At 30.3% G+C, this 16,280-nt stretch overlaps 1 protein-coding gene across 1 annotated transcript; it reads left to right on the top strand.

Moving 5' to 3' along the window:
• Positions 1-181: 181 nt before the first annotated feature.
• On the top strand, positions 182-1,730 carry LOC107438870 (uncharacterized). The gene has a single exon (XM_016051272.5). The coding sequence runs from the start codon at positions 316-318 to the stop codon at positions 1,708-1,710; it is 1,395 nt and encodes a 464-aa protein (XP_015906758.1). The 5' UTR covers positions 182-315; the 3' UTR covers positions 1,711-1,730.
• Positions 1,731-16,280: the final 14,550 nt, after the last annotated feature.

The raw sequence follows: 16,280 nt of genomic DNA, 5'->3' as shown, positions 1-16,280 counted from the left end.
TTAAGTTTCTTGTATTCTAAAATAAAATTGTACTTCAGAAATAGAAAATCGCATAATTTTAAAAAAGCAAAGCATTAGTTGAAAGCGAAAAACCCAAAGAAAGCAAATATAAAGTGGCGCTAATGTCTAAATTTTCACTTGATTAGTTGTTTTTATGCTGGAAATATCAGAAATATAAATTGGCAACAACATTTACTATTCTCTCAACTCCTCTAAAACCGCCATGTTTTGTGTTGTTATTAAGTAATATCGAAAGGCGAAACATTTGAAACTGTTTATAGTGGATAATCGTTTTTTCCAAATCTTTTATTCGCTATGAACATAGAAGATGCATTGATGGCTTCTGATGGAGAGGGAATACAGATGATGGTTTACGACATCAGCAACATAGGGATTACGCCACAATTTGCGAACCATCATGGTTATTTCTTTTGTGATATATGTGGAGAAACTTTTGAAGCAAAAAACGAACTCAGAAAACATAAATCGTCTCACAATCCGCCTAAAACATTCAACTGTGATTACTGTAATAAAGTTTTTTCCAAGAAATATAACCTTCAACAGCACCTGTTAAGCCATACGGGTGAAAAGCCACATGTATGTACTGTGTGCTCTAAAGGTTTCACTAGGAAAAAGTATTTGGTTGAGCATTATCTTATTCACACTGGAGAAGAACCATATCTTTGTGATATATGCCAAGAAGGGTTTATGACTGATGAAGATTTGGCTGATCATCGTAAAGTTCATACTGGCGAAAAACCATTTGTATGTCCTAAGTGTGGATTAGATTGCTTAGAAGAAATAAAATTTAAATGTCATTACCTTACGCATACTAATGGTAAACCACATCAATGCGATATCTGTCATAAAGGATTCAAAAATAAAACACTTTTAGCTCGACATTACTTGATTCATACTGGTGAGAGACCACATGTTTGTTCAGTTTGCAATCGTGGATTTACTAATAAATCCACATTAGATCGGCATTATTTGATTCATACAGGTGAAAAGCCTTATACCTGCGAATACTGTAACAAAGGATTTATTCAAGAACATCATTTAAAAGAGCATTATTCAATTCATTCAGGTGTAAAGCCATATACATGTGAAACATGTAATAGAGGTTTCACATACAAAAGTGCCCTTCGAAGACACATGCTTTTGCATACAGGAGAAAAACCTCATGTATGTGAAATTTGTAGTAAAGGATTTATTCAAGAGAGTCATTTAAGGGAACATTATATTGCCCACAATGCTGAGATACCTCATATATGTGATATTTGTGATAAAGGTTTTGCTAATAATGCAACACTACAGAGGCATTACCTTACGCATTCAGGTCAAAAGCCATACACTTGTGATGTTTGTAGTAAAGGTTTTACTCAAGAGGGACATTTAAAACAGCATTATGTGACTCACAGTGGAGAAAAACCTTATTCCTGTACTGTATGTCCTAAAAGTTTCACTTCCAAGAGTTTATTAAAACGACATACAGCTACTCATACTCAAACTACGGAAGAAAAAGTACATTTGTGTGAAATTTGTGGAAAAGCTTACGAGGACTTTGAAGATTTACAAAAGCATTATACTACTTGCGTTATTGAGAAACAGTATCCATGTGATCTATGTGAAAAATCGTTTTTTAATCCTAATGATCGTGATCATCATTATTTGAATCATGGTGATGTCGGTGCTATAATAACTACATAATAAAGAATATTCATAATCAATAGTTTGACAAAGATTCAATTTATTAAAGTTATTTTGCAACTATTTCTGGATAATTTAATCTTTATTAAAATTTTGTTAGACATGTAAATATGGGTGACATACAGTATACTCTCGATACTTCTATATCTCGTAAACCTTGTAACGTCAAAAAAATATTTTTCTCCTTGACATTGCATGACCACCTAATGCTAATTTGAATTTTTATGTCGAAGAGTTTCTTCTCAAAACCTTATGATGCTAAATATTTTCCTTTATGGAAAATTTAATTGTTTTAGAAAGATCACAGTGCAATTTAATTGTAAACAAATTCCTTTACTATTAATATTTTGTTTCTTGTTTTATGTATTAATATTTGTTACTTAATTATTTTTTTGTTAACTTTTGTTTTGTTTACTTTTATAAATTATTGTTACATTTAGACTTTTAGTCTATTATCATTTCATACAGAATTATTAGTAGTTAGTCTTATGTATTGCGACTCTACTTCTTAAAGTACTATTTTGAAATATGTTTTTCTTTTATGTACAATATATAGCTGAACTTGCTATCGCAAAAATCCACTATCTTAAAAATCCTTGAATATCCGTTGAACTTCGAGATATTAAGAGTATACTGTACTTTAAAAACAATTTATATGAATTTGAAATAGCACTTTGCTAGAACTCTGATTCTAGCTAATGTAATTAGAATTGTAAATCAATTACTTTTTTAATCAGATTATTAATTAAATTGGATGTCTATAAAATCACTGTCTAACAAAGTTTTAAGAGTGTTTTTGAGTAAATAATTAACATTCCTAATTAGTCATTGTTTATATTGTTAAAAAATTTATGTAAAATATCATTTAATAATCATCCGACAGTTTCATTTATAAAGTTTGTTGTTACCAGGATACTTAATTAGAAATTCATTGATATTCAGTCATTTCTAATTTGAAGTATTAAGTCAGTTTTTATGTATTGTAAAATTTACACTACATTTTATTTTATAAGTAATTGGTTTATTTACTATGAATAACTCGATCAAATTATTTGGTTTACCCAAGATTCAGCACATTGATTATCTAATAATTAGATTTGAATCACTAACAAGAGTATGTTAGAAATTTCAATGTTTTAATATATACTTTTCTCTAAAACTGTTTTTATTTTCTAGAGAACTAAGCCTTATGTAATATTTATAATAAAATTATTCCTTTATGCAATGGTCATCCATCAAATACCATAGTGCAAAGCTTAAATCACATAAATAGCAAACTATTATACACTTACTCTAAATTTCATACATAAAAAATATTTATAACATTAAATGTTAATTCATCAGGGGTCTGTCTAAGGTTTTATGAGAGGTACCTATTTTGTGAAATATTAGACATAATTTGTGTAAATTATATTAAAAAATCAACACAAAAATATGGTAAAGTGAGAAAACATTTTCAAATATTGTCACTACAAATAAAAATTATTTATGAATGGTAAATTTTTATATATTTTTCCCCATATGTGCAACAATAACTTTGCTATTGTAAAATTTTGGGCTTAAAATTGTATCCAAATTTAAAAATCATTGACCTTTGTTAAATTACAACTTGAATTTTTTTTTAAAAAAAAGCATTTAACAGTACTTGCGTTTCATTATGAGAACATTTCCCATGGAGTCATATAGAAAAAAAAAATTTCACAGATAATAAAATGTTTCTTTAAAAAAAATAAAGGTCTGTTAACATAAATTTAGAACAATGTTAAATGCCCTGCAAAGTTTAAAGAGGCAGCGTCTCATCGTTTAATTTGAAGAGAAAAAAAAAAAGAATAGAAGGCTTTAGTATGGCGTAAGGGACCAGTTAGACTTACCATAACGCACTATCTGACCAAGCACGCGTTACCTAATTGTATATGTGGAATTATCTCTGGATTTATTGTTTCTTACGGGTATACAAAAACAAAATTTTAAGAGGTGGGGATAAGATTAGAATCTTAGAACTTGCTTTTTTAATAGCATTTTGTAAAACTACCATTTTTCCTACAGTTGAATTTGTGAAGGTACCTCTAAACAGTTGCAAATTTACCCTGGACAGACCCCTGATTTCATTATCTTGGTTAGTATTGTTTGTCATATTTTATTAAATCTGTCTTTTTGAAAAGAAAATTTAATATTATATTGAAACTTTAAAAAAAAAGCACTTATGATTTTCTTTTTTGATTGTGATTGAAGCTAAGAAAAAAATGTGATTCAAGTTAAGAAAAATAAATGATACATTTCATACTACTATAATTAATTTTTAGGAGTATTAATGAGAAAGATATTTTTAGAACAAAATTTCATTTGATAATAATAATGGGATTTCAGTAAAGTATTATTTCTACAAATTTTTCACTTATAAGCAGCATATTTATCACTTACTTTGAACAATTCATTTGATTGTTAATCACTTCTTTAACTGAGTGGTGGAAGGAAAAATTTTACTGAATTTTCTAATTGAATAAACAGCAAGAAAAAAATTTAAGTAAAATAATGTCTTGCCATCCTAAATGCTCAGTCAGTTGATGTAATGCAAGTAACTCTTAAAACCGATGCTTTCAATAACTTTTAAGGGATCTTCCTATATCAACAACAATCGGCGAATTAGTACTTTTCTGTGATTTTTTTTAGTTTCCTGCTGCCTGTAAATCATTGTTTTGGCATAGATTACTATGCAAAAATATTCCTAATCTTTGTAATTTTCATCAATAAATAATATTGTTTGAAAAAATAGCTTAATTTTTTTACCAAAAGTATAATCAAGTATTTCTCTAATATTGAAATTCTGTCTCCTCAATTGAGTATAGGATAAAAATTTTCTTACAATGGGTAAATATTATAATTAGCTGCTAATACCATTAATATTAAAAATTCAAAAAATCAATTAAGGTTTGCTGAAAACCAGATTTAAATTATGTGGTATAAGTATATTTCAAAATTAATTCCTATATATATAAGTATTTATATAATGTAAATATAAGGTTATAAATAGAATGTACTGAAAAATTGCTTGATTACCAACCAAGAGATAAATAAATAAAAATGCTTTTGTGAAAGACTAATTTTTTCTGAATGTTTAATCTATTTCATAAAGATGTTGATATTAAAATGATTGTTTATAAAATATATGTTAAGCAGTCATTATTATAATTTGCTTCAAAGGTAAAACAGAAAATTTCTCAGAGCACTAAAATATATTTGCTTGCATAACATATTTACCAAACAAGGTATGTTCATTTGCATTATTTTAATTAATAAATTATATATGTGTGCAAAAAAAAAGGATAAACTTTTTTACTTTGAATCAATGAAAAATATGATAAATTTTCATTTAACTTTGATTTTTTAAATATTTCAAGTACCTAATTTTACATTTTAACGAGCTTGTATAAATGCTGATTAAATTAATGAAATATATATAATTTATTCATTAAGTAAAACTCATATGAGCATAAAATATACCATGATTTATTACTAATGCCCACTATATGTATCCTTATTCTATCGTCTAGAAATTTCCTTTATAAACTTTGATTATAGGACCATGAAGCCAATGTAGGAACACAGTTTCGAATTTCGTTTTTAGAAGTATGTTAGAGAAATTATAATGACAGGCACCTATTACATAGGTATGATGAGATTATATATATATATATATTAGGGGGATCTACCCTAGCTTGTACTCACCAATCCTTGGAACTGCTTTCAGATCGCTTTATTCACTGATTAAATATTGATATATTTCAATATTTAATCAGTAAAGTCTTATATTTTGATCAAAAAATATAAGACTTTACTCTGGTGAAACCTTTGATTTACCTTCATTGCAATACTGTTCTGTCTCAATGGTTAGTAAAAATACTTCTACAATACCTATATTAGTTACCTATTACCACAATGAGGCATCATTGGTGTCAATAATGGTTTAGCAATATTTTTAAAGGGGACCGTAAACAAAATAGTGGAAGTTTGGTCATTCTTAGGGGTTACCTCCATTGACTTCAAAATGTTATCGAAGGTACATGATATTTTGCTAACGATTTTAGTTGAAGTCAGTGTCATTTTCTTGGTGCAGAAGTGCCACTTGTGTTAACATCATGAAAACCGGATCGATTAATAAAATTTAGTGTCAATAAAAATTATCCCTACTGTTATGTGTAAAAACGAATGTACCAATTATTGAATTATTTTAAATAAATAAACAATTATATTTAAGTTTGTATTTAATTTATATCAGAAAAATTAGTTAGCTTTAGAAAATGAGAAGAGGTTTCTTTGTTTAAGATACTTGTTTTTCGAAAAAAAAATACTTTCTTTTAAAATTTAACTCTAAGAATAAATCATTGATAGGATCATCTTTAGTGTACTCTGACTGCAATGTGAGATTGTTGATCTCTTTCAGATATCGTCTAAGGACTCTAAATAAAAGTATCACGCAAATATTTTGAATATACTTTAATCTACTTATTTGTTTTGATATTTTTTCGCGTTTCCTTATTTGACCTTTTCTGCATTTAGTATTTCGCAAATAAAAGCCTCATACAAATATTCTGAATACCTTTTAATCTACTTATTTGTTTTGTTAATATTTTTTGATTTGATATTTTTTTGTGATTCCTTATTTGGCCTTTTCTTTATTTTGCAAATAAAAACCTCACACAAACAATTTGAATACTTTTTAATCTTCTTATTTATTTTGTTAATATTTTTTCCGTATCTGGTGGAGAGGTTTGCCTTGTCACTGGGGGAGGTTTCGATGGTCTCTCTTAAAGGTTTTCTTCAACACAAAGTCTATAGAAAAACATTCTGTGCCTCCCAAAAATGGTCACTCACACAGAGGTGGTCTTTCCTGGAGGTTTCCCTGTTTATATATTTCCTACTTAACATCATCATCAGCTTGATATCTCATTTCTTAGTTGAAACGTGATTAAGAAATTAATCTGTTCTATAATAATATATGCTGACACATTACTATTTTACGTAATAAGATATTCAATCATAATATTCCATGTTTGCCTTGTTGGCGACAAACCACTGAGAGCTTCTGAGTAATGCCAGATGTTCACTACAACTAAATCGTTATGAAAAATTGTGGCCAATGGATTGGGAAGTGTTGCTTTACACATATTAACGGGCTCTGAAAATTCATATAAGTGTATCAAAAACAGCCACTGCATTCTTTAAATTATCTGCTTTTTTAACCTCTTCATTTGGGCTTACTAAATTGGTCTTTTACTTAGTTTTGACTTGTGTTCATTGTGATTACTTTAAATTAAAAGCGAATAATCACAACTGAACTGAATCTCTATAAAATACAATATACTGACTTAAAACAGTTTTGCATCTATGCATTCTTAAATGCTACAAGAATATTCAGATTTTTCTGGGTGTCATCAGCATAAAATTTATAAAAAATATTATTTATCTACTATATATTAAGGCCTTAATTTAAAAGCAATCCTCTTAAATTTTTTATTATAAGTTATAACTTTTTTTTTAAAAATTTTGATTAAAATATTACAAATTAAAGGCTTAAAACTAAAAGCAGTATTTTTATTAAAATGTAATACTATATTAGACTAGCAGAGCTGCCCATTACAACTTTGCGATATATTTAATTGAAAATTAATAGACAATGAAAACATATACACCACAAGAGAACTGGAAATGACTTTAAACAAAGAATCAAACATTAAAAATTAAATTTCATTATCACTAGAAGAAATTTATCCATAAAATGCAGAAAGTTGGCAACCCTTCATTAGTAAGCAATATTTTACAATAAACATATCACACATTAAAGTTGAAGAGAATCGATGAGAGATTAAATGTTTAACATTTAGCTACATTCACAAAGTGATGTAAACTATATTCTATATATAAGCTTGCTTGGTAAAAAAAAAAACTATTAAAATATCATTAGAAAAACACCAGATTTGTTGACAATTAACCCTTAATTTTAAATGTTATTCTGATAAAGTGATAAGATTAAGAAGTAAACTGACTTTACCCATAGATTTTAATGAAATCAAAAGGAGAATTTTGTAAGCGAAACAGAACCCCATGAAGCTTAATAATGCACTTATGATAAAAACTACATAAAATAAGGCGAATTTGAGAAACAACTTTTATTAATTCAAAAAATAACTATTTTTTTTAGTTTCATTTTAACAATATACAAATTAAATAATATAGGGATTTTCTTTTTACAATATCAGCTACAAAAAATAATTTACAAATTGTACATTCAAATCAGATATGTTTTTAATAATACTACAAATGTAGTAAACATTATATATATATATACACAGATGTTAAATACTTAGTTCACATTTAAGTACAATGGTGAAATGAATAAATTAAAAAAAAACTAATAACGCTGGCGAAATAACAATTGAAGAGGTCTAAAAATATAATAAGCTCACTTGCTTTCAATTTAACCAATCAAACCAGCTTTAAAAATGAAATAAGTATTGAACCTAATTAAGATTTAAAAAAAACTAAGCTCCTTCCTATAAATTCAATTATTTCAGGACTTCCACAAAAATAGGTAACAGTGAATCCCTAAATTCAGTTTGTTATTAATTAACAAAAACAAACAGAAGGAAAATCTCAATACTGCATTCCTGCAGGTACAAAGACAACTTTTTCGGAGCTATATCTGGCAGGCCCAAGCTCTGAAAAAGCATCTCGTAATCTTGCCCAAGGATCTTCATCCTGAACACAGGTCGGAAGATTGTTCTCATTAACGTGGCATGAATTTAAACTATCAAGATCACAGGAAATATCATCTATTTCATCAAAGGACTTAATTTTTAAAGAATCTTTATCTTTAAGAAAATCTGAAGATCCATTTATAGAACCAAAACTACTTTTGGAAGAATTATCTTCTCTGTAAGCACTTTGACTCGCTTCTTTTAACGGTACAGACGGTTGAATATTTGAATTAGGTAATGAATTTCCTTCAGCACAAATCGGACCTTTATCAGGATTTATTATCGATACATTGGACAACCGTGCTTGACGATTCAACAAACGTTTTTGTTCAGCGAACAATTTATAAGTAAGTTGAGACTTTCTAGACAAGGAAGAAATATCTGATGAATCATCAGAAAGAGATTCTTTTACAAAATTGGACAATCCTCCAGCAGAATGCATAATGTTCATAGAATCCTTGCCAGAAATTGCAGATTTACTAAGCACATGCTCTTGGCTTGATAACAGGCATTTCTCTTCAGCAAACTTCTTGTAAACTTGAGACTTGCCAGACAATGAAGAATTATCACAAACTGAATCTTTTCCATCATTTGAATTCTTTTTAGAAAAAAGTAACTTTTCAACACCGATAGAATCTTTCCCTAAAAATGCAGATTTACTAGACAGCTGCTTTTGGTTGGTTAACAAATGTCTCTGTTCAGCTAACTTCTTGTAAACTTGAGACTTTTTGGAAAATGAGGAACCAGATGATAGTGATTCTGTAGCGTTGAGACTTGAAGGTTTTATGGTATTGGGAAATGCAAGAACATTAGATAAATTATTATCTACTACAGGTGTATTAAGATCTTGAGACCTTGAGCCATCACTGGATGAACTAAGGTTTTCAAACGGCTGAGCAAATTTTTCAGGAGATTTTAAAGACTTTGATGATGGAGACAGTTTAGTTTCAGATAGATAAGAACTCTTAGAAGTAAAATTTGGAACTGACGCAGCTTTACTTTCATGCTTGAAATCATGTTCAAAGTTCGTATTACACATATCCCTCTCCAATGTTACAGAACAATCATCTCGATCAGATAAATTCTCAAACGGTGACATAGAAATAACACTTCTATCACAATTGTCACCAGAAAACATTTTATCTAACAAAAATTGAATTATCTCATTTCTATTAGAATAGCTCCAACCACTATCAACATTTTCACAATTATCATCGATTTCAAGCTCCTTATCAGCTGCATATTTTCCATACCCATACTTTTGCTGATACTTTCTACAGTCTCTTTCATATCTAGCGAACGGATCTTCGTTATTCTGTGGTTTTGAAGAATCGGCCGGTTTTAATTTATCGGTGAACTTAAATATTTGCATATTTTCCATCACCAGTTCAGGAGGAAGTAGTTTAAAATCAGTAGGATGTAACTGCAACTCATGGTCGTCCTTTTTAAGAATAACATTTAAATACACATCAATGCATCTACGGAAAGGCATCCGTAGAATGATATCCAGCTCTTGCTTCAACATTCTCAAATAAATCACATTCTTTATGAGAAACTGCAACAAATTAGGGTTTAATGGAAGAGAACTAAGCTTCAGAGAAGAATTAAAATGCTTACAGAGATATTCTTTTGGCACGTTTAAGTATAAGTTTAAACAATAATTTAAAGAATTAACTTTGTTAGTGATTGACTCAACTTTTTTCTTTATAGCGTTTACAACAAAATCAGCAACTTGTGTGTCGAAAACATTAGAGGGCTTTGTGTTGTATTGATGATAAAAGCAATCTGAAGCTCTCCGACAATCATGTATAACTTTTACAATTCTTTTGTTCTCCAGAAGCATTTTCAACCCTTTATCAAAAGCATCACCTCCTAGACTTGCTACATAAAACAAATATGTACACGTGGAAGAAGAGATATTTAACCATTCCAAAGAACCAGAGCGTCCAATATCACAGCCTTCCAGAGAAAGTCCAATAACATCTTGTTTATTTAAATGTTGGATTGCTTCAAAAAAATCAGCCTCCAAACATTTAATTACAAGATAAGCATTTGGTAGACGATTAGAAACATGAGAAGGAAGTTCAACTCCTGATTCCATTAACTTACAATATGAAACATTGCTGTTTTGGCGCAACATGTTTGCCGATTTCAGATTCTGAAGGAATTTATCTTTATCCATGATTTCCAACTTTCTTCAGAATGTTTTCGAAGTACTTAAATAAAAACAGGAAATCTATAGTTAACAACGAATGAAAAAGTAAAACACCAAACTATGCCCAAAACAAATCATATGGACAGAAGGTAATGAGCGACGATAAACGAAGCTATATAGTTTAAAGTGCACTTAGCTTCTCGCTTACAATGGACATCAATTTTTTTCGGTTTTCCATGCTTAACTCATCTCTACGCACACGCATGTGTGGTTGTGGCGCTAGTGATTCGCGTAGTCCTACTAGCTTTCACGAAATTTCCCTATTCTTAACGTGGCAATTTAAGACTCGTACTCTTTTGTTTCTCCATTTAAATAGTAAGAAAATAATATTTGAACTGATAATTCTAAGATGTATTCTGGTAAGTCCTTTCTTAAAATGCAATTTTTTTTTCAAATAATGAAAGAAATTTTAAGTTAATTAAATTAAAGTCTACAAACCTAGAGGTTGTGGTTCAATCTCAAGCGGTGACACGGGAGGTTTCGCACTTTTTCCAACTTATAAACCAAATACTAAACACTTATTTTGCATTGATAGAGCTTTTTTTTTTTCAAATTTATTGAATAATATATTTTAGTATATACTTTTAATTGAATTTTGATAAAAATTATGAAAATCTTTTTGAATTAAATATTTTTATGCGTTTATAATTTAGTATTTATGATATATTTTAATATTGCATAAAGAATATTGTCTTTTTTTTTTAATTTAATACAATGAAAAAAACTTTCTATTCTTGTTTTCTTTTTGTTTCAAAAAATGCAGAAGCAAAGTTACTAAAATTTTTTGATTAAAGTTTTCAATTTTAGAAAATTCTACTGCTGTCTGCAATTTAATTGAAAAACAAAAGTCAATTTCAAAGCTTGCAATGACTAAAAATCTTAATTATTTATGTAATATTAACCATTTTTTACGTTGAAATTGTATACAGTCCATTATTTATTATTTGCATTTTGAGAACAAATTACGTTTATAGAAATTTATATCAGACTAAAAGGAATTTTTACTTATAAACAGATACGTATGAGTTTGTCATATGTATACGTATGTGCATATGAAGTAAATCTTTATTTTTACATTGTTAATTTGATTAGCATTCATTTGCTTAACATACCGATAAGTTTATTGCTATGCTAAACAAATCAATGTTTACGATGAATGGTGTTTTCAATATAAATGTAAGCAATAACAATCCTGAGTTCTATACCTGCTCTAGTTCCGGATGGAAAGTTTGCAACTGCTTACCACAGCTTATTCTGCGAGGCGATATTTTCAAACGGATAATTTTGTTTTCAATAAAAGAAATAAATTAGATAATATCTGAGCTCAAATCTGCTGCATTTCATAAGATATTAATGCTATTATGTAATTCTGGTGAGTTTGAAGTGAAAATTTGTTTTAGTTATTTATAGATATATGGATGGTGTTTCCTACACTAGGGAACGCTGCAAGCTCGGGACTGCCTAAATTTCCGGGTTACTGTTTCAGTTGTATTTTAAAGCCATTTGGCATCATTGTGTTTTGAGATTCTTGCAAACAATGTATTTGATTACTTGTTACTTATGTTTACAATGCTAACAATACTTGTGTTTACAATACTAAAAGTGTTAACACTAACGTAAGATGGTGCACAGCTTGCAACACGAACAAACTGTAATAAACAAATGGAAAGAGGCCAAATCAAGACTGCCAAAAAAGCGACTTATTCAAAGTCTAGCAACCATGTCACCTTTTTTAATAATAAATAACAAAATAACTAAAACACATTTTCACTCCAAACTCCCCAGAATTACATAATAACATTAATATCTTATGAAAGACGGCAGATTTGAGAGCAGAAATTATCTAATTTATTTCTTTTACTGAAAACAAAATTATCCGTTTGAAAACATCGCCTATCAGAATAACATGTAGTAAGCAGCTGCAAACTTTTTAACCGGAACTAGAGTAGGTCCCGAGCTCGAGATTGTTATTGTTTACATTTCTATTGAAAACACCATCCATTGTTAAAAATGGTGGCATGGCTGCTAGATTTTGAATAACTCGCTTTTTTGGCAGTCCTGATATGACCTCTTTCCATTTGTTTATTACTGTTTGTTCTTGTTATAAGCTGTGCACCATCTTAAGATGGTAAAGAATTACTATCTAAATTACATCTAAAGTAATTACTTTAGTGTTAGCACCTTTAGCATTGTAAGCACAAGTATTGTCAGCATTGTAAACGCAAGCAATAAGTAATCAAATGCCACATTTGCAAGAATCTCAAAGCACGACGATCACGTTGTGAGCCAAATAGCTTCAAAATTCACCGGAGACAGTAACCCGGAAATATAGGCGGTATGGAGCTTGCAGCGTTCCCTAAATTGCTCTTTCAAGACTTCCGGGTTACTGCTTACGATATATTTTTACGCCGCAGATTGAAAAAACGCGCCATCATATTATTGCATCATATCTTTTGCAGTATTTCACATGTACCGAGTTCTTTCTTTCACCCTTTAAACTTCAGCATTATCATATTAATATTATGATTATTAGAATATTTTCTAATTAGGTTATCTTAAAAAGATATTTTTTACGACATTTTATTCAAATGTAGCCAAATAAGGGATAAAATACAAAACATGGCAAACCTTAAGAATTATTCACAATGAGATATTAACTTTCCAAATTTTTTTTTGGTCTTACGACTTCTGAGAATCAATACATTTCTGAAAGCTCTTATGAATGGTACAATTACGTTTAGATTTGAACCCAAATTACAATAACAAAACTGCATAGAATATTAGGCTTGTTCACACATCGCCTCGTAGTTATAACATAAAGTGGAGGGATACACCGGAAATTTTCTAAATTTCTTCCGGTTTAAGGACGCTTGTTATTGTTTACATTAGACCACCCTTTAGAGCTCAATATTATAGAATTTATCATTATTTTAAATAAAATAAATTTTTTTAAAATAAAAATAAGGCCTTTTCCTTACTCTCTACAAATAATACTTCAAGAAAAAAATATTAAGATCAATAACAATTACGATGATTTAAATTAGTAAATTATTCTCTTTAAATTTTAATAGTAACTTGAGTTTTGGTTATCCCAGGGAATTAATGTACAAATTTTAAATTAGCAAAAAAACTAAACTCATTAGAAAAAATAATCTGTCTATACGCACAGTCTTCTGAAAAAAAGTTAGAAAAATTTAACATGTTAGTCACATTAAAGGCTTAATTTTTGCTTTTAATGCGACTAACATATATGTTATTTAAGGTAGGTAGATACTTTACCAGATACGCACCAGAGGACCGATTCCGCTCACCCTCGGTCCTTACGCAGGCTATCAAAGTGGTCACCCACCCGCTTACTGAACGCAGCCAGTGATGCTTGACTTCGGTGTTCTACTGGGAACCGTTTATTTTCAATCAGCAAACTGTGGGACTTATGCAATTTTAAAAAAAAGCTTAATTAAAAGCAAATTTATTTTATAAATTGTCAGTACTAAATGGCATCATTGTCGAAAACGACTGGATTGAAATATATCATAGCCTATTTAGATGTTTGTGGAAACTTTCCTTAACAATAATAATAAATTATTTATTTTGTGGATGGTGTTTTGATCCTCTGCAGAGGGGATGGCATCCCCGCTTCGGTAGACCAATGACCTGCTCGCGAAGTCGAGCACTTCACTGTAAAATAGTTTGAATTCTTCTATAAATCTCCACACGCTAATGTTGAAAGCATGCGAAGTGTTGTTGTAAAGAGTTCTGCTCTACGCCACTGACTGCGGTCAGTGTGCGGGTGGGTGACCACTTGGATCAGTCTGCGTAAGTATCGAGGGTGTGTGGTATTGGTCATCGTTAAACTGTTCTACCGTAAAGTGCTCGACTTCTCGTGCAGTTCGTCGGGCTACCGAAGCGAAGGTGCCATCCCCTCTGCAGAGGATCAAAATTGTGATGGCATGTCTTCGGATCATCCTCAGGGATGCTTCCCAGACCGTCGCCAATAGCCCATTGTGCAGCTCTAGTACGACGTAAATGAACAAATCAATCAATCAAACCCACCTGTGGCCCATTTCGATTGCCAATTGTTTTTAATAACAGAAATAAATTTTATAATTTTCGAGCTCAAATCTGCTGTGAATTTGAAATGAAATTTTTTTAAAATTATTTATAGATGCAGTGTTAAAAAAGGTGACATTGCTAGATTTAGAAAGAACTCGCTTTTTTGGTAGTCTCGATTTGGCCTCTTTTAACCAGTTTATTGTTTTTTGTTCTTGATGCAATCTGTGCAACATCATGCGGTAGTGTTAGCCTCTTGTTCTAGCAGCGAGATTAAGATCATTTTACTATTTATTATTTAAGTTTAAATTTAGATGTTATTGTTGACAAGATAAGAAGGGCCGGATTAACTTATAGGCACACTAGGCACGTGCCTAGGGCCTACGAAATTCAGGGGCCTACGAAAAACTTGGGAGAAAAAAATTTGTTGACAAAAATAATTTAGCTTTAGAAACAACAAGTGTATTTTGCACAAAATTATGAAGATACAAATAAAATTATAATATTTTTCGGTAATAAATTATTTTGCAGAATCTTATCTAATATATTACTTTTTAGCGATTTTTGGATTCAACGAAATCTTGTATTATGCTGTCGAATTCCAAACTACGCAAAATATCCATATTAATAAAAATGTAAGAAAAAATATGCAAGAAAATTTTAGTATATATTTTGAAAAGAGGGGAGGAGTGGGGAAAGGAGGGAGGGCCCAAAAACGGCTATGCCTAGGGCCTACGAAAGGTATAATCCGGCTCTGAAGATAAGTATAGTGTTTTATTCTTTTATTCAGATGACGATTTTTTTGTCTTGAAATGACAGGTTTGCGAATGAAGATTTTATAACGATTTTTTTAAAAACACATATAATAAATCAGGCAACAAATAAACGTGCATAGTTTGTCTAAAGTAAGAACTCCCCTAGCCATTCGTCTGGATTAATCCAGACGAGTTCGTGGTGGTGACTATGGTAACGTGGTTAGCTATTCAAGTAACAGTGTGGGATCATTGTTTAGGACAGGTTTTGGCTCGGATCGGCGAGAGAAAGGAAATCTTTTTCTTCGGTATACTGTGTTCGCCCTAGAGTTAAGAGAATCCTCTGAAATGTGCTATTCGCGATCGCAACACTCGAATACGCCATCTGGGGAGAGACCAGTTTCATGCCTTTAGCCCTTCTCCCTTCCCTCTCCTCCTCTTTTCAGTTGCATAGGAATGTACTACGATATTTTCCCTTTTCTTAATATTTTTCCTTTTTATTTAATCAAAATATTTTTAAAATTTCCATGATACTTTTCTTTAGAACTATGTTTAATGCAGTTTTCAGCTTCATATAGTGTTTCAAGTTGAAAGATTTTAATCTATATGAAAATCAAGAGAGAAACTAATGTACTTCCTTCCTCTATGACTTTCCACACGCTAATGGGGAAAGCATGTGAAGTGTTGCCATAGGAAAAGAGTTCTACTCTACGCCACCTGCAGCCCATTTCGATCGCCAATTCTTGTTTCCAAAGCAGCAGACAGCCTCAGACTTTGTGGAGGGGGAATTCTTACCGT

Source organism: Parasteatoda tepidariorum, chromosome 8 (genome assembly GCF_982258835.1).
Source record: "Parasteatoda tepidariorum strain Cologne lab strain chromosome 8, Ptep-v5.0, whole genome shotgun sequence".
NCBI lineage: Eukaryota > Metazoa > Arthropoda > Arachnida > Araneae > Theridiidae > Parasteatoda > Parasteatoda tepidariorum.
The sequence above is the reverse complement of the archived record's forward strand: the minus strand, read 5'-3'. Positions and strand labels throughout refer to the sequence as shown.